At 45.5% G+C, this 18,192-nt stretch overlaps 1 protein-coding gene across 1 annotated transcript in view; it reads left to right on the top strand.

Annotated features, from left to right (window-relative positions):
• The first annotated feature begins 5,407 nt into the window (after nt 1–5,407).
• LOC149282011 (contactin-associated protein 1-like) overlaps nt 5,408–18,192 on the top strand; it is a 101,452-nt gene continuing 88,667 nt past the window's right edge. The window contains exons 1-8 of the mRNA XM_089498682.1: nt 5,408–5,471; nt 5,949–6,130; nt 6,505–6,626; nt 6,744–6,863; nt 14,554–15,083; nt 15,141–16,170; nt 16,271–16,422; nt 17,628–17,857. Of these exons, the coding sequence (XP_089354808.1) occupies nt 5,408–5,471; nt 5,949–6,130; nt 6,505–6,626; nt 6,744–6,863; nt 14,554–15,083; nt 15,141–16,170; nt 16,271–16,422; nt 17,628–17,857 (2,430 nt within the window). The remainder of the gene's footprint in view (nt 5,472–5,948; nt 6,131–6,504; nt 6,627–6,743; nt 6,864–14,553; nt 15,084–15,140; nt 16,171–16,270; nt 16,423–17,627; nt 17,858–18,192) is intronic.

The following is an 18,192-nucleotide window of genomic DNA, read 5'->3' as shown; positions in this document are numbered from 1 at the left end:
AATATATCTGTGAGACAGTATTTGTCCTAATTGATATATTTTTCACAACTGTTATGCATTTTTTTTTAACTATTATATATATAAAGATTTTTTTATGTGATAATATATACCGTATTGACTCGAGTATAGGCCGCACCCAAGTATAGGCTGCACCCAAGTATACGCCGCACCCTAAAAGTTAGGTGCTTTTTTAAAGAAAAAATTTAATTTAAAGTGTAATAGATATGCTGCCACTCTTCCCCCCCGAGACATGCTGCCACTCTGTGTGTCCTAACGAGACATGCTGCCACTCTGTGTGTCCCCCCCCGAGATATGCTGCCATTCTGTGTCCCCCCCCCGAGATATGCTGCCACTCTGTGTCCAGCCCCCCGAGATATGCTGCCACTGTGTCCAGCCCCCCGAGATATGCTGCCACTCTGTGTCCAGCCCCCCGAGATATGCTGCCACTCTGTGTGTGTCCCCCCGAGACATGCTGCCACTCTGTGTGTCCCCCCCGAGATATGCTGCCACTCTGTGTCGTCCCCTCGAGATATGCTGCCACTCTGTGTCCCCCCCGAGATGTGCCCCCCTCCCCTAGACTTACCAGTGCAGACTCCCGGGGTCCCCGTTGTCTTGCGGGGCCGGCGGGGGACATCTTTTCTATGCATAATGGTATACAACTCCCGGTGCCGGCAGCGGAGGTTGTTTACGCTCGCCGGTGAACGTCTGCGCGGTAAGCTTTAACAATCCTCCTTACCAATGCAGACTCCCGGGGTCCCCGGTGTCTGCGCGATGCGCTTAGACAACTTCTAAGGCTGTCTGAGCGTATCTGAGAGTAGGATGCAGGTCCCCTGCACCGCTGCGGGGAATCTGTATCCTAACCCTGCTGCCTGCCCGGCGCCCAGAACTGCATGTCCCGGGCGTCGGGCGCTAGACTTAAAGTGGGGGAAAAAAGTGCGGTCTATATTCGGACAAATACGGTATATTGTTATTATTTACACATATACACATTGACTGGTCATTTAAATTTTTTCACTTATGGGCGGCGTGTCCGTTTTTGCATAAATACTTGAGTGTGTTCACTTGTGTTTTCATGGCTTGTTAAAGACCTGTGTGTGGAAACATTAGCTATGTGAAATAAACTCACCTCATCATTGAAGTGCTGAGCCTCTGCTTCTTTATTCCGTAGATAAAAATCATATCAAAACTGTTTGCGCACAGTTCATATGAATTTATATAAATCCGAATGCACAAGTCTAAGTGTCTAAGGACACAAAACAAAGTAAGAATTCAGCGCATCCCTTAAAAAAACACCTAGCTAAGGCATAAATATTGTGTATTCCGTCACACTTTATAGCCATAAATTGATTAGCCCTCCACTATGTCAAAGTATGGGAAGTCCTAATTTTTCATGAAGAACAATTGAGACTTCAGCGTCTCATTTAAAATACAGTGAAGTCCCATTAATTCAGTTCTTTGGTAAGAAACACAACCATGAAAAATTAGATAAGACTCCTCAAACTTGGGGTACTTTGATGTAGTAGCTAGCTAAACATATCGCCATATACAGTCGTATGAAAAAAAAGTACACACTCCTTGAATTCTATGGTTTTGCATATTAGGGAATAATAACATCAGCTGTTCCTTAGCAGGTCTACAAAATAGGTAAATACAACCTCAGATTAACAACACATGACATATTACCCTTTTTCATTATTTATTCAACAAAAATAAAGCCAAAATGGAGAAGCCATGGGTGAAAAACTGAGTATACCCTTACTGTTTCAGCAGGAATTAAGATGCTTAGTAGCAGACAGGTGCTGCTAATCAAATGCTCTTGATTAATTGATCATCAGCAAGTGTGACCACCTCTATGAAAGCCAAAGTTTTAGCTGGTCTGGAGCATTCAGGTGCGTGTTAACACAATGCCAAGGAGGAAAATACATCAGCCATGATCTTAGAGAATCAATTGTTGCTGTCAACCAATCTGGGAAGGGTTATAAGGTCATTTCCAAATTAGAAAAAGTATGGTTTGTTTGGATGGTTTGCCATCTAAAAAGAGCATGGCAGCACGCCATCCCCCAAACTTCCATGTCCCAAGACCCTGCTGAAAATCCAAATGAATCCTGGGAGTAGGGATCCACAACACTCTGCACCTGACAACTTGTATAGCCACAGACCCACTAGACTCTTCTGGGAACAGCAGGCCATATGAGTGTGATGGTCGCTCCACTGTCGCGTAATCCCTAGCAGGCTACCCATTAACCCTTTGCGGTCTTATGTCAGAATATATCCGACAAAATATTTTCCCGCTAGTGGTCCAATGTCAGATTTACTAGTTGGCCGCTAGATGTCGCTCTTATACAAAAAATATTTTACAGCTTGTGGTTCAATGTTGGATTTCCTAGTAACCCCTACATGTCGCAATAAAAGGAAGAATTAGCCAGACTGATTCTGAAGTGATTTTAGTGATAAAGATGATTCTAAAAAAGTTTTATACAATGAAAAAATATAGAGACTAACATAATATATTATTTAATTGCTTTGTAGTTATGAGAAAATATAACTGTGGTATATAAAAATTAAAAGTATGTGTTTTTTTATGTGCACTTTATTTATTTATTGAACAGCAAAGGGATAATCCACAGGGGCTGCCGGTGATTTGGGTGGTTGTCTGCCGCAGCCGCTGACCCTGGATATGCCTCATGCAGCAATCCTCTCCAATCCATCGGTCAGTCAGTGCAGGGGATTCTGTCTCTGCATAGTGGCAGGCCGCTTGAGAAGGTCCGGAGGGCTGGCAGGTGGGAGGCCAAGGGATCCATGGAAATGCTGACTTTAGATGGCCCAGAGTGCAGTGCAGATGGTTGCAGTGGTATAAGGGTGGCTGACTGGGTATAAGCTGGAGGAATACAATGAGCTCTAGTCCAGAATGGAGTGGAGGTAGGCCAGGCAGGTGGTTCAAGTTCTGGCCAAACGGTTCTACAAGCGTAGATCCTCAGGATTCATCGGGCATAGACTGATATGCCTCAATCGCTCTCTCAGATAACTTGCTGACCAGCAGGGTGACCCAAACTGTCTCCTCGATTCCCTGTAGTCCACTTGAACATCTGGAGGTACCCGTTGATTTTGTCCTTTCCGTCTACGAAAGATTAGAATGCCCTATACAGTAGCTTCTTCTGAGGAGGGGTAATAGCTGGTCTCCAGATGACACAAAGAAAACCAGGGTTCCCAAGTGGGCTCCCTCTCTTTCCAGAATCCCCTAGCCCAGGGGTGTCCAACCTGCGGCCCTCCAGCTGCTGCAGGGCTACATCTCCCATAATGCTAAGGACCTGGAAGAGGAGTATGGGAGATGTAGTCCAGCAGCAGCTGGAGGGTCGCAGGTTGGACACCCCTGCCCTAGCCTGTGCCCCATTAGGAGTCTAACATATCCCAAGAAGGCAGCTGTAGCGATCATGTCCAGAGTTCAGCGGACCATTAACAAGGTTAAGAATTTTGTCGGTCTAGGGTCGCCTTTTTTAGGATACATTATCTCCGATAAGGGTTTCTCCATGGACCCACAAAAGGTATCTGCCATACTCGAATGGCCTCGCCCAGTAGGACTCCGGTCCATTCAGCGTTTTCTGGGTTTTGCAAACTATTACCATAAACGTATTTCCCTTCTCTGGTTAAACTTATCGCCGATCTCACTAAGAAGGGCAGTGATCCACTCCAATGGCCACCAGCAGCCAACCAAGCATTTGAAAAGTTGAAAAGAGCAGTTACTGATGCTCCAGTTCAAGCGCATGCTAACCCGGCCCTACCCTTCCTCCTCGAGATCAATGTCTCATTCTCCTACTCCCTAAGGGCCCTTGCATCCTTGTGGCTTCTTTTCTAAAAACTGTCACCAGCTGAATGCAACTATGAGATCGGTGATAAAGAATTGCTGGAAATAATTTTGGCCCTCAAGGAATGGCGTCATCTCCTTGAGGGGACCACAGTACTGGTCCTAATACTTATGGACCACAAAAATCTCACATATCTCTCTGAAGCTATGCGATTGTCCCTGCATCAGGCTAGGTGGGCATTATTTTTGTCTCAGACAAATCAAAAGAGGTTAAAAAAGGCTGCGCTAAAAATAACAAAAATATGATAACCAATAATTTTAAATAAGCTGCTATAGTGAGAAACTCTTCAAAAGTGCATATAGAAACTCACCCACAAATAAATATGCAATAGTGTAAGTGCAATACACTTAATCATTAATAAAATATATTATAATAAAGTGCTCAAATAGGCTCACTGGGATGCGTTTCATCAGTCCATGACTTCCTCAGCCAGTGCAATGAGCTTCCATCATCAATATTGCCTTTTTATACTAAAATCGAGTCTAAACTTTTAGAATTCTCAATGGTCCACAGCTGTTATTTTTGTTTCCTGTGTCCATATATGGGCATACTGTTTCCTGTATTGCCCAATGTTGTTATAATTAAAATCGGCAACATTTCTTTAAATTATTTTTGTCTCGCTTTAACTTTGTGGTTTCCTACCTTCCTGGGTCCAAAAATATCAGGGTTGATGCCCTGTTTTAACAATACTCTTCATCTTCCAAAGAGGGGTTTGTGCCTTCTCGTATTATACCTCTGAACCAAAAATTGGCTTGTATTCGAACTAGTCTCACTTCTCCTCTTGGTGATGAAATATTGTCTGCTCAGACTCATGCTGCTCCAGGCACCCCTAACGGCAGATGTTTTATCCCTACACATCTCCGTCCTCGGCTACTGCACACATACCATAATTCCAAGGTGGCTGGTCACCCAGGGAAAAATCTATTATTATGGTCTGTTCTGGATGCCTAAGATTTGTTCTGATATAACCGCCTTTACAGCATCATGCCAGGTATGTGTGCATCATAAGACTCCTAGATACATGCCAGTGGTCCTACTCAAATCTATTGAATCTGGCGAAAGACCCTTGACGCATATCCATGGATTTCATGTCTATTTACCTGTTTCACAAAATAATACAGTGATACTTATGGTAGACCGATTTTCAAAGATGTGTCACTGCATCCCGCTTCCTACAGTACAGGAATTGGCAAATACCGTATTTGCCCGAATATAGGCTGCACTTTTCCCCCCACTTTAAGTCTTTAAAGTGGGGGTGCGGCCTATATTCGGGGGCTAGCGCCCGACGCCCGGGACATGCAGTTCTGGGCGCCGGGCAGGCAGCAGGGTTAGGACACAGATCCCCGCAGCAGTGCAGGGGACCTGTATCCTACTGTCCCATACGCTCAGACATCCTCCCCTGCTGGCACTTTCCACGGATCGCGCAGACACCGGGGACCCCGGGAGTCTGCACTGGTAAGGAGGATTGTTAAAGCTTACCGTGCAGACGTTCACCAGCGAGCGTAAACAACCTCCGCTGCCGGCACCGGAAGTTGTATACCATTATGCATAGAAAAGATGTCCCCCGCCGGCCCCACAAGACAACGGGGACCCTGGGAGTCTGCACTGGTAAGTCTAGGGGAGGGGGGCACATCTCGGGGGGGGACACAGAGTGGCAGCATATCTCGGGGGGACGACACAGAGTGGCAGCATATCTCGGGACACACACACAGAGTGGCAGCATATCTCGGGGGGGACACACAGAGTGGCAGCATATCTCGGGGGGGACACACAGAGTGGCAGCATATCTCGGGGGGGCACACACAGAGTGGGACACAGAGTGGCAGCATGTCTCGGGGGGGCAAAGTGGCAGCATTATCTATTAAACTTTAAATTACATTTTTTCTTTAAAAAAGCACCTAACTTTTAGGGTGCGGCCTATACTCGAGCCAATACGGTATCTTTGCTAAGGAGGTCTTCCGGCTACGTGGCCTAACCAAGGTCATAGTCTCCGACAGAGGTAGCCAGTTTGTGTCCAGATTTTGGCGTGCCTTCTGTGATCAAATGGGTATTCAGCTATCCTTCTCCTCGGCTTATCATCCACAGACGGGACTGCAGAGAACTCCAATCGGGCCCTGGAGCAATATCTTAGTTGTAACATGTCCGATCATCAGGGCAATTGGTCTGACCCCTTACATTTGGCGGAGTTTGCACCAAACAGTAACCTGTGCACTTCCCCGGGCCTCTCACCCGTAAACTACTGTCGGGGATTCGGGGTGAGGAACCCGGTATGCAGGATACCTCACAGCGGTGAGGGCAGATGGTAACTCAGCAAGTCCAGGAATAAATAGCCAAAGCTCAGGATTGGAGAAAATAGCGTAAACGGTATTTATTAGCCAAGGTTCAGGAATGGAGAAATCAGCATAAACAGTATTCAATAGCCAAGGGTCAGGAACGGAGAAATCAGCATAAACGGTGTACAATAGCCAAGGTTCAGCAACAGGAATCAATAGGGAAAAAGCAGCAACACAATAGAGCTCCGTTAAGCACAATAACTGAGCACTGAGTGATACTCAGTGCTGGTTTTTAAAGCTACCACCAGGGGTCGCCCCGCCTCCGTGCGTAATGTCGTTGACGCGGGTTCCCCGCCTTCTCCATTCAGGAATCCACAAAGAGAGGTGGGGGCGTGCGCGCGTCTATACTCAGACGGCGAAGCAGCCGACGGAGCAGCAGTGAGGACGGCAGCGGCATGGGAACTGGTGCCCGCCATTGGCGGGTACTCAGGTGAGTTGCTTCGTTGGGGTCCTTGCTGAGGACCCTGACAACTACAGACTTCAACCCCCAATGTTGCTCGATAGTTTTGAAGTCCATCTGCGCGAACTCCGCTCCATATGGGCACAGGTTCAGGACTCGCTTCATGTCTCTGCACAACGGTATAAGCTCCAGGCTGACCGTAAACGTCTGCCTGCTCATCCTACCAGGTCTGGGAGAGGGTTTGGCTGTCCTTGTCACTTTCGGCTGGTAGGAAGTGGACAGAGCCGTAGCTAGCTCTTTTTGCACCCGAGGCAAGAATGGAAAATTGTGCCCCCCAGCTATTTTTCAGAGGTTATTTTATTTACACTGTCCTTACACACACATTTATACACACACACTGCCTTTACATACACATCTGCCCAGTAACACGCATATGCGCATATACTGCCCTTGAACACGACTGCACATAAACACCCATATAGACATACACTGCCCTTATACACATCTACCCATAAACACACATATACACATACACTGTCCCTACATTCGACTGCCCTTACACACTGCCTTTACACACACCTGCCCATTAACACGCATATACACATACATTGCCCTTACACAACCCTGCCTTTACACACACACACCAGCTTACAAACATACAAATACACACACTGCTCTTACACACAAACTGTGCATACATACTGCCCACACACACACGTGCCCATAAACACATGTATACACATACACTGCCCTTACAGTCCCCTGCCTTTACACACACACACACACACAGGCTTACAAACACTGCCCATACACACACACACTAGGGTGACCACATTTTATTTCTGCCATTGAGGGAAGCGCATGAGATTACACACACAGGTGTATATATATATATATATATATATATATATATATACACACACACACGTTAGACATGCATTTGTAACTACCTAATATATACTTATCTCTTTGAAGTAAAGACTGTGATTGAACAAACAAACTGGCAGTTAGTTTTCATTATTTAATATTAGATCCTGCTGCCGATGTATATTAATGCTGACAATATATACTAATATTAGCCCATGCTGACAATATATAATAATATTAGCCCCTGCTGACATTATATATAAATATTAGACCCTGCTGACAATTTTATATTGAAATAATTAAACCCTATGCAAGCATTTCTTTGGGCCCCACTCCACACTCCCTAGCATGCACTAATTCCCTCCACTACCACACCATAAAAAATATTTGCCACACTCACTACAAATTAGGGGAAGACTGTGAGAGTCAGTGCAGTCTTCCCTCCTTCTGACCCTAACGTGACATTGAGAGGTCCCCTCCCCCGTAACCATCCCCAGAATCCCCCTTATTCACTAAGCCATACCTCTCTTTTACTAACTCCCTGTAGTTCAGATATAGATCAAATAAACACATAAAACAGCACTTGCATGTATAGATCAACTGAATAAGACATACGAACCCCATATTTGCAGGTATACATAAATAATGTATGGAAACATTGCCGGTACGGATCAACACATGAACACACAAACCCAGCTGGCCATGTATAGATCAATTTAAATTCTTATGAGAACTTGGCATTTAATGTATAGATCAAATAAACAGAATCAGACATACAAATCCTGTATTTGCAGGTATACAATAATAATGCATGGAAGCATAGTATTGCAAGTACTGATCAATAGAACACACAAACCCAGCATTGCAGGTATAGATCACCTGGAAATCACATGTAAACTCAGCAATGCGGGTATAGATCAAATAAAAAACACAAGGAAACAGCTTTGCAGGTATTGATCAACTGAATAAGACATACAAACCCTGTATTTGCAGGTATACATAAATAATGTATAGAAACATAGAATAGTCGATATGGATCAACAGAATAACACACAATCCCAGCTTTGCAGGTATAGCTAAATTGTAATTCACATATAAACTTATATATTTATATAAATCAGGGCTCGACAAATCCCAGGCGCCAGGTCGCCTTGGCGACAGAGCATTTTGTCCTGGCGCCTAGGTGTTTGTCAGCCTCTTACATCCAGAAAAAAATCCCCCCGCGTCACCACACGGGGGCGCTGCTGCTGCTGTCTGCCCAGGTGTCTGGGCAGACAGCACAGCCACTTCGAGCCCGCCCCCGAGCCTGAGATCACTCCCAAGGAGTGATCCTGTAGGCTGAAAACGCGGTTGCAGGAAAACCAGCAATCGTGTTTTCAGCTGCCACAGGCAGCTTCAGGGAAGGGGGTTGTGTGTTGATTGGGTCCCCACACAAGTGTGGGGACCTGACCCAACACCCCCCAGCTGCCTGATCGCTCCATGAGAGCGACAGTGCAGCGTTAACCCCTTCAATGCCGTGATCGTGGCATTTAGGAGTTAATTCCCATTTTGTAAGGGGCTCTGCTGCTGGTGGTCTGCCTGGAAGCCCAGGCAGGCCAGCAACAGCAAAAACGAGCCCCACAAGCCCTTTGATGATTCCTGTAGGCATGGAAGCCTACAGCAGTCATCAGAGACTCCCCCCTGCAATGGCTGGTCTATAGAGGCAGCTTCAGGGACAGGGGGAGAGGGTTCTTCGGTCTCCACATGAGTGTGGAGGCCAGCCCCAACACCCCCCTGCTGCCTGTTCACTCCCTGAGAGCGACAGTGCAGCGTTAACCTCTTCAATGCCACAATTGTGTATGACACATTCGTGGCATTGCAGGGGTTAACATTTGTCCCCACAAGCTTGTGGGGGGTAAATATCAGTCAATGCTGTGCTCCAATGGAACATCAGCATCGAAAGAGTTAAAAATAAAAAATAATTAATTTTTTTTAAAAACAGCACTGACCTAAAAGTCCAGGGTGCTTTCAGGTCAAACGCTGTGAGTTTAGTAAGTGGGCTGATGATGATCAGATCACTCCTAACCAACTGTTAGTTTTAAAAAAAATCCTGGCTCCTAACTTTTTTACCTGGCGCCTATATTCGCAACAAATTTGTCAAGCCCTGATATAAATTATTTATAAAGCTGAATGCGCGGGCTTTGTCTCAGCTCCCCTGAGGAAGATGTGCATAACTGGGGGGGCAGGTTGGCAAATAAAAGGAAATAAAAACAAAAAAAATATATTTTCTCAATCATAGTTTTTATTAAATATTAAAAATATTAAAAATAGTCCTTAATTAAGGCCTATATGAGGGGTACTCTCATAAGGAGGGGAGCTAGAGAAAAGAAACAAAAGGGCGCTTCATTATCTGAACTACATATTAAATAAAAAATATCTGCCAGTTCAGCTGTTATTTTTAAATCATATTTCAATCACGGTCTTTACTTCAAAGAGGTGAGTACATATTATGTAGTTAAAAATGGATGTCTAACACAAAAGAGAAAATATCCAGTAACTCAAATAACCACCCGTTCCATCCAAGGTATGCAGAATACCATCTCTGAACACACAACACGTCAAACATTGAAGCAGATGGGCTACAGCAACAGAAGACCACACCGGGTGCCACTCCTGTCAGCTAAGAATAGGAAACTGAGGCTACAATTGGCACAGGCTCACCAAAATTGGACAATGGAAGACTGGAATAATGTTGCCTGCTCTGATCAGTCTCAATTCCAGCTGCGACATTCAGATGGCAGGGTCAGACTTTGGCGTAAACAACATGAAAGCATGGATCCATCCTGCCTTGTATCAACAGTTCAGGCTGGTGGTGGTGTAATGGTGTGGGGGACATTGTCTTGGCACACTTTGGGCCCCTTAGTATCAATTGCGCATCGTTTAAACGTGACAGCGTACCTGAGTATTGTTGCTGACCATGTCCATCCCTTTATGACCACATTGTACCCATCTTCTGATGGCTATTTCCTGAAGCATAATGCACCATGTCACAAAGCTCACATCATCTCAAACTGGTTTCTTGAACAAGACAATGAATTCACTGTGCTCCAATGGCCTCCACAGTCACCAGATCTCAATCCAATAGAGCACCTTTGGGATTTGGTGGAAAGGAAGATTCATATCATTGATGTGCATCCGACAAATCTGCAGCAACTACGTGATGCTATCATGTCCATATGGACCAAAAGGAATGTTTTCAGCACCTTGTAGAAAGTATGCCATGAAGAACGAAGGCAGTTCTGAAGGCAAAAGGGGGTCCAACCCGGTACTAGCAAAGTGTACCAAATAGTGGCCAGTGAATGTATGTATACTTTTAGTGCTGTAACTTTCAGCTGAGATTAATGAATTGTATTGCATATTGTACTACTAATTGTCATAATATACCCCATAAGTGGGACTGGTGTGCTGACCATTTCATTTTTTGAGTGTACAATTTGAGCAGCCCTTATGTAATTTATTATTGGGTTAAGAGTTTAATATTATGTAAAGGGAGATAGTACAATTAAGTTAAGTTAATAAGAGTGAGTATTTGTAGCATGAAGTTATGGTTGAGGATAGGATATATTTATCACAAAAACATGCCATCATACGTTAATTTTAATCAAGTTTTCAGAGGTCCGGAATTGAAGCTTTGCACATCAAAATAATCACACTCTCAATACTTGCCCGACAGCTCGCTTCTGAAAACTATAGAGCCCGTAACAAAAATGTCTGCATTCTGACATCAGCTGCAGGTCGTCACGTGATCTCCTCATATTCTTGGTAGGATACCAAATGTGCCACAGTGTGCGAATTGGAGAGTAAGCGCTCTGAGCTCTGCGTGACTGCTGTGCTCTTGAAACACAGAAACGGATGCTACTTCCCGCATCATAGCGTATTGTATGTATAACAATCGCCTGGTCCAGCTCCGAACGCAAAATGCAACATTTTCAAGAAAAAATATTTTCCACGCTGCTTCTAATATGGACTGTAATTGTGAATTTGAGCATGGCAGGTAAGAACATTAGATTATATTTCTAAGGGGTTAATGGCACTTGTGACAGAGCAAGGTACATTTTGCAAAGTTGTGATCTGCATTGCAGTGTTAGAACCCACGCGGTCAACCCAAACTCTGCCCTGCATTGCAGCAGCGAGCATCCCATGCACCACTGTCCCGTTGGCTTGCATAAGCACAAACGCATCTCAGCAGCATACTCTTTAATTGCATAGACTGAATCAAACCTTTTAATTAGTTGTTTAATGTGTTTAAATATAGCTAAATAAGGTGGCTCTGAGCTTATGCAGTTTTCCTCCCAAAGTATTGGTAGAGTTAAGTAAAATAATAGTTGTCATTTTTTAATGTAGAGAGCATTATTGTACTTTTAGGTGCCACTGCAGTGCTATGAAATACATCAGCAGTGTGTGGTTTAACTGTGGGTGGTTTTTGGGTCCTGTCCAAGAATTTGCACCGTCATCAAACAAACCTTGATATGCATTTAAAGATGCCATTTTAATTAATTGCTAAGCAACTAAAGCTACTGTGGATTCTGATACAAGTTTTTTCCCTCAGTGAAATCGTGTCTTTTTTTTGCTCAGTTTTATCAAAATTATGCTCTGCTTTATTTTTTAACTGCTAGGTAGTTGATGGGCATATAGAATAAATATATTACCTGTCCCGAAATTGTTTAATATGCACACTGCACGAGTGTGTCTGACCTCAGCGCGGTCTCATCCACACCCTTATCCTATCCATCATACCTTACAAGGTGGGGTTAAAATATACACATTTGATCTTGAAGTATTAATGCTGTTTTCAGAAATAGGGACATAAAATAAAAAATTGCATTATAAGAGAAAACTGAACCTCGCCCCATGAGAAAGTCAAGGATAAGGGCACATGTCTAGTGTCCTCCACATCTTACATCTGCGTCAAAAGGGCGGGTCTTTCTGAACTATTTGAACTCAGCAGAATGACACACATTTTATACAACATATAGGTTTAAAACTATGATTAACCTATGTTTCATCATCATTTTGTGTAAAGATTATATACATTTATATTCTAGTTATTATGCAGTATACTGTTTTATTTAAGTGTATTTTTGAGGAATAAAGTAAACTTCTTGTTGAGGAAATACCTCTAGGATTTACATTTTATGGCAGACAAACTTTTATTCTTAATGTAAATATAAGTGCTTGTGTTTGATAACCAAATTACCAACATTTGGGATTTGTAGAGCAAAAGCAGCATTTCCAGAGAGAAATACACATTTGTGGCCAATCCTGCTAATATCCACAATTATATGATGCACTTGTGTACTTAAATATGCCTCATTCTACATTTGCTTAACATTTTACCTGAAGTGTATATATTCAACGTATCAACCAGTGTATATAAGTTATGGAAATGCTTGCTTGTTAAGTAATTTTTTTTTAATTTCCAATTGGATAAATATTAAAACATGTTAAAGTAACTGCATAAAACAGTACTTGGTGTGTACTATAGCAAAAAACATATTTAAAAATGAATGTATCTTTTAGTAAATTATCTTTCTCGTAAAGAGTTTTATCATAGTGTGCAAATTAAATGAAAGCAAATATATTTTACCCTTTTTGTTTCTTTTATATTGCATACTTTTGTATAGTGTAGACACTGAGTGAAGACCACTCTACGTAGTGGCGCTTTATATATATAAAATGTAATGAACAGCTAATTTTCCACTATCGGACTGACTGCAAATTAATTTCAGTATACTCAAGATTGTAAGGGTAAGAGTACGACTCGCTTTACTTAATGTCTTACTCTGCCACTTTTGTCATACCCTCTTTATGTATGTATTGTAAGAATCTCTGCATAAATTGTTAGTGCTATATAAATAGAAGGTAATAATAATAATATACCGAGGATGAACTTATGGGCGCCACAGGAACCAAGTTGGTGTTGTATGGCTGCTTACTCATTCATACTAAATCCATTTTGTTCATTTTACTTTTACTGTTTCCCTATAAGGCAATTATCTGATTTTTTTTCCCTAAAACACAGGGAGTCACAGTTTTTATCCTTAATGCCACCAGAGATCTTGGAACAGCTTCCCAGCAGAAGTGGTAGAGGTTAATATAGTGAGTGAACTTAAACATACATGATGCACATGTAAAGCTATCCTAAATATGACACAACATGTAGTACAAAAAAGAGCAGACTAGATGGGCCAAAATGTTCTTATCTGTCATTGTTATATGTTTCTATTTACTCAGTTTTGCTTTCTAATAATCCTACAGTAATTATAGTTAGATGTTTGTCTTGTGGCTTCATGTCTGAATCCTTAATTTTGTAGTTTAAATTTTTAAACAAAACAGATGTTTGGTCTGCAAGACTCTTCCAATTATTAACATTCTAATATATAAGTTTGTATAGTTTTGAATTCTGCACATAGTCCTTTATAAGGTACAGAAGACTAAAGTATTGTTAACGTTGGGGTAATTTATTTGACATCAATCGGTACAATGAAAGTGTACATTTAGCTATATTTACAATACAGGCAAACCAAAGCAGAAACGTTGCATGAGCTCCTCTTTTCACAATAAATATTGTAAAGAAACCCTGGAGTCATAGGCGTAAGGGGAACATGACCCTGCCAGCACTACAGGACGGTGCACATGGTATTAGGGCAGGAAAGGGTTAACTCAGCAAGGGTTAGCACGAGGTGAGAATGCACAGGGAACGTGGGGGAAGTCACAAGGAACGTGACTGTAGGGGGAAGGGGACAGGGCTATAAAGCCCCTCTAAGCACACGTGCAAGGGGCAATTACTGAACACCACAGGAGCAGTTTAGCAGTTTCCAGTCTCTTGTCTCCTGTCTCCCTCTGTGTGTGTTCGTTTTGTTTTCTTTCTTACCTTGCAGGTCTTCATGGAGGAGCTGCTGTCAGCCATCAGGGAAGAGGCTAGGACCCGTGGGATGGAGTGGCTCCGTGACCGCTTTGCTGATCTGGTTCCTCCTCCTCCTGCTGCTGCTGTGGCTGCTGCTGCTGCACCTCCGGTGGTTCCTGTGGAGCGTGGGCGGACGAGTTCCAGGGCCCGTCGGCCTCCTGTGCGCCTCAGCCCTGATGCAGATGTCGTCCCCAGTTCCCAGCCTGCACGCCGGTCCCGGGATGCTGCCCGGTCGCGTAAACGGCCGGCTTCACGTGAGCGTGGTGGCCCCGCACGGGCCCGAGGTTCGCATTCCGTGCCTCGGTCTGCCCGCTCCCCATCTCCTGCTGCCAGTGTGGTGTCCGTGGCGGCTTCCTGGAGCGCTCTGGATGAGCCTGACTTGGAGGATTCCCCCCCTCCCCCTGCAGCTCGTGGTGAGCAGCTGGCTCCAGCTGCTTCTTCTCGTCCTCTCATGTCTCGTGACTCAGCGTCTCCTGCTCCTGTTCGTGTCGGCAGGACGCCCTCTGGTGGCCGATCTCGGTACCAGTGTTCTTCTGCAGCGGGTCCTGGCTCCCTGCCCGCTCGAGGACGTCAGGATGATGATGCTGTTGCTGGTCCCAGCTCTGCAGCTGGTGCTCCTGGACGTGTGACCCCGGCAGGACCCGTGGCAGGCAGTGGCACAGCCCCCCAGCCTGGTGAGTCTTTGGGGTTTCCTGTTTTCTCCCCCTCTCTTTTTCCTCTTTCTTCACAAGCTGTTTCGGGGTTGACAGTGGGTGCTGGTTCTGTATTGGGGTTGGCTGGGAGTGATAGGAGTGAGGTTCGGTTGGATGTGTTGGAGGGTTTGCGACAGTTTCTTAGGTTATTTGAGGGTGGGTCTGGTCGGGCTGCTGGGGCTGTTGGTCCTCAGTTGCCGTCTCAGGTTTGGGATGCGTCGGCGGGTTCGGGGCCGCCCGTGGCGGCTGCCCCCGTTCCAGTTGCGTGTTCTGTGGCGTCTGTGGGGGATACGTCCGCTGTTGCTGCTCCCGTGGTTCTGGTTGAGTCGGCGGCTAAGGATTCAGAGGTGGAGCGTTTGTCGGATTTTGCGAAGGGCGAGGTGTATGTCTGTTATGAAGGGCCGCTGGGGGCCCATCTGAAGAGTGATGTGAGGGAAAAGATCTGGAAAGGTGAATACGTTGAGATTTTCTCCTTGCTTCCTTTAGAGCGTTTTAATTTGGATAAGCCGTTGAAGGGTGAGGATGCTAAGAAGATTGAGAAGGAGGAAAAGCGTAGACACCGGCTTATCCCGCGTACTTTTAGTAATTGGTTGCAGGCTTTTGCGATATTGGCTAGCGTCATTGGTGAAAAGGCGCCGGAAAACTGTTCGGCTTTGTTTTGTTATCAGGACAGTATTGGTGAGGCTTACAGGACGTATGGGGGTGTTGGTTGGTTACGCTGTGATGAGCAATTCCGTCAGAGGAAGGCTGTTCGTCCGTCTTTGCGTTGGGATCAGAAGGAGATAGCTTTGTGGTTGAAGGTGATGACTCCCTCTAGGTCTGGTTCCCAGCCCTTTCGGAGTGGCGCCTCCGCGTCGGGGGCTGTCGCTGCCAAAAAGGGCATTTGTTGGCAATTTAATGACGGGCAATGCTTGTGGGGTAATGCGTGCAAATTCCGGCACGAGTGTACCGGATGCAGCGGCAGCCACCCTTACTCGAAGTGCTATAAGAAGGATAGGCAGCCCAAGTCGGGATCTGCTGGTAAAGGGGGTGTCCCCGGTGATCGTGGACGCGATGCTTCCTTGGCTTCGTGAATACCCAGATAGGGATGCGGCCGTTTTGCTTGAGCAGGGTTTTTCGTTTGGTTTTAGGATCCCTTTTTCTGGTGATTCTCGGGGTTTTGTTGCTAGGAATTTGAAGTCTGCACTTTTGCATCCTCAGGTTGTCACGGATAAGATTGCTCAGGAGGTGGAATTGGGGCGACTGGCGGGCCCCTTTTCTGAATTGCCGCTGGCTGACTTGATGGTTTCCCCGCTGGGTGTGGTGCCCAAGAAGGAGGAGGGTAAATTCCGTTTGATTCATCACCTGTCTTACCCAAAAGGCAGGTCGGTGAATGACGGCATTGACAGGGAACTTTGTAGAGTTTCGTATACTTCTTTTGATGCTGCCATACGTTTGGTTCGGGAGGCGGGGCCGGGTGCCTTGATGGCCAAGGCTGATGTGGAATCTGCCTTTCGACTCTTACCTGTTCATCCTGAGTGTTTTCGGTTGCTTGGTTGCCATTGGGCGGGTTCTTTTTATGTGGACCGTTGTTTGCCCATGGGTTGCGCGATTTCCTGTGCGCATTTTGAGACGTTTAGTTGTTTCCTGGAGTGGGTTATCAAGCGGATTGCGGGTGTCCATTCACTTGTTCACTATTTGGATGATTTTTTGTGTGTAGGTCCAAGGGGTACGTCAGTTTGTTTGGTGTTGTTGGAAACTCTGCGTTTCGTTATGCGGCGTTTTGGTGTGCCGCTGGCCGAAGACAAGACTGAGGGTCCATGTTCTGTGATACGTTTTTTGGGGATTGAAATTGATGCCGAGCAGCTTTTATGCAGGATTCCTTTAGATAAGGTTATGGATTTGCGGGCTCATGTCTCCCGAGCGCGTGCTGCCACTAAGATTACGTTGGTGCAGTTGCAGTCTCTGTTGGGCAAACTGAATTTTGCTTGTCGGATTATGCCCATGGGTAGGGTGTTTTGCAGGCGGTTGTTTATGTCGACCTCCGGGGTGCGGTCGCCCCATCACTTCATTCGATTGACGCGGGAACTTAAGGAGGATCTCCGGGTTTGGGATATGTTTCTCTCTCTTTACAATGGTAGGTCTTATTGGATGGCGGATGCTGTCTTTAATGATGACATGTCTTTGTGGACTGATGCTTCCGGCTCTGTGGGCTTTGGTGGTTTCTTTCGAGGGGCTTGGTTTGCTGGTACGTGGCCGGGTGGCTGGTTTGAGTTGGGCTTCACTAGGAATTTGACGTTGTTAGAGTTGTTCCCTATTGTGGTGGGTGTCGAGGTTTGGGGTGACAGGTTTCGCGATGAGTGTATCACTTTTCGGTGTGATAATTTGAGTGTGGTCTTTGCAGTTAATAATCTGTCCTCTTCCTCTCCTCCGGTGATTCGGTTGTTGCGCCATTTAGTCTTCCGGTGTCTGCAATTGAATTTGTGGGTCAGGGCGGTGCATGTCGCCGGTGCTTGTAACAGTGTCGCTGATGCTTTGTCTCGACAGCTTTGGGACCGTTTTCGGGATTTGGTGCCGGCCGCAGATCCAGTGGGGGTGGAGGTTCCAGCCTGGATTTGGAGCGTGGTCGAGGATGGGTCTTGAGTCAGGTGGCTCGGTCGCTGGCTCCGTCCACCTTGTCGGCATACACCAGGTACTGGCAGGACTGGGAGGCGTCCTTGCGGGAAGTTGGTGGTCCTGCTTCGCGGGAAGGCAGACTGTCCGTTTTGCTGTTCGTGGTGGGCACGGAATTTTCTCGCGGGGTTTCTGTGGCGAGCATTACTAAGCGCCTGGCGGCTCTTGCTTTTTATTTTAAGATGCATGGGGAGGTGGATTTGACTAAGGAGTTCTTGGTTTCCCAGGCTATGAAGGGCTATCGGCGTGGTTGTAGACGGGTGGATAGTCGGCGTCCTGTCACTTTTGATTTGCTGGGGCGTTTGTGTGTTTGTTTGCCTGGGGTTTGCTTTTCTGAGTTTGAGGTTTGTCTTTTTCGTTTGAGTTTTGTTTTGGCCTTTTTTGGTGCTTTTCGCATTAGTGAGCTGGTTAGTCCGAGCACCACTACGGTTGGGGGGTT

The sequence above is a fragment of the Sceloporus occidentalis genome, unplaced genomic scaffold (genome assembly GCF_023333645.1).
Source record: "Sceloporus occidentalis isolate IW3139 unplaced genomic scaffold, rSceOcc1.0.p SCAF_124, whole genome shotgun sequence".
NCBI lineage: Eukaryota > Metazoa > Chordata > Lepidosauria > Squamata > Phrynosomatidae > Sceloporus > Sceloporus occidentalis.
The sequence above is the reverse complement of the archived record's forward strand: the minus strand, read 5'-3'. Positions and strand labels throughout refer to the sequence as shown.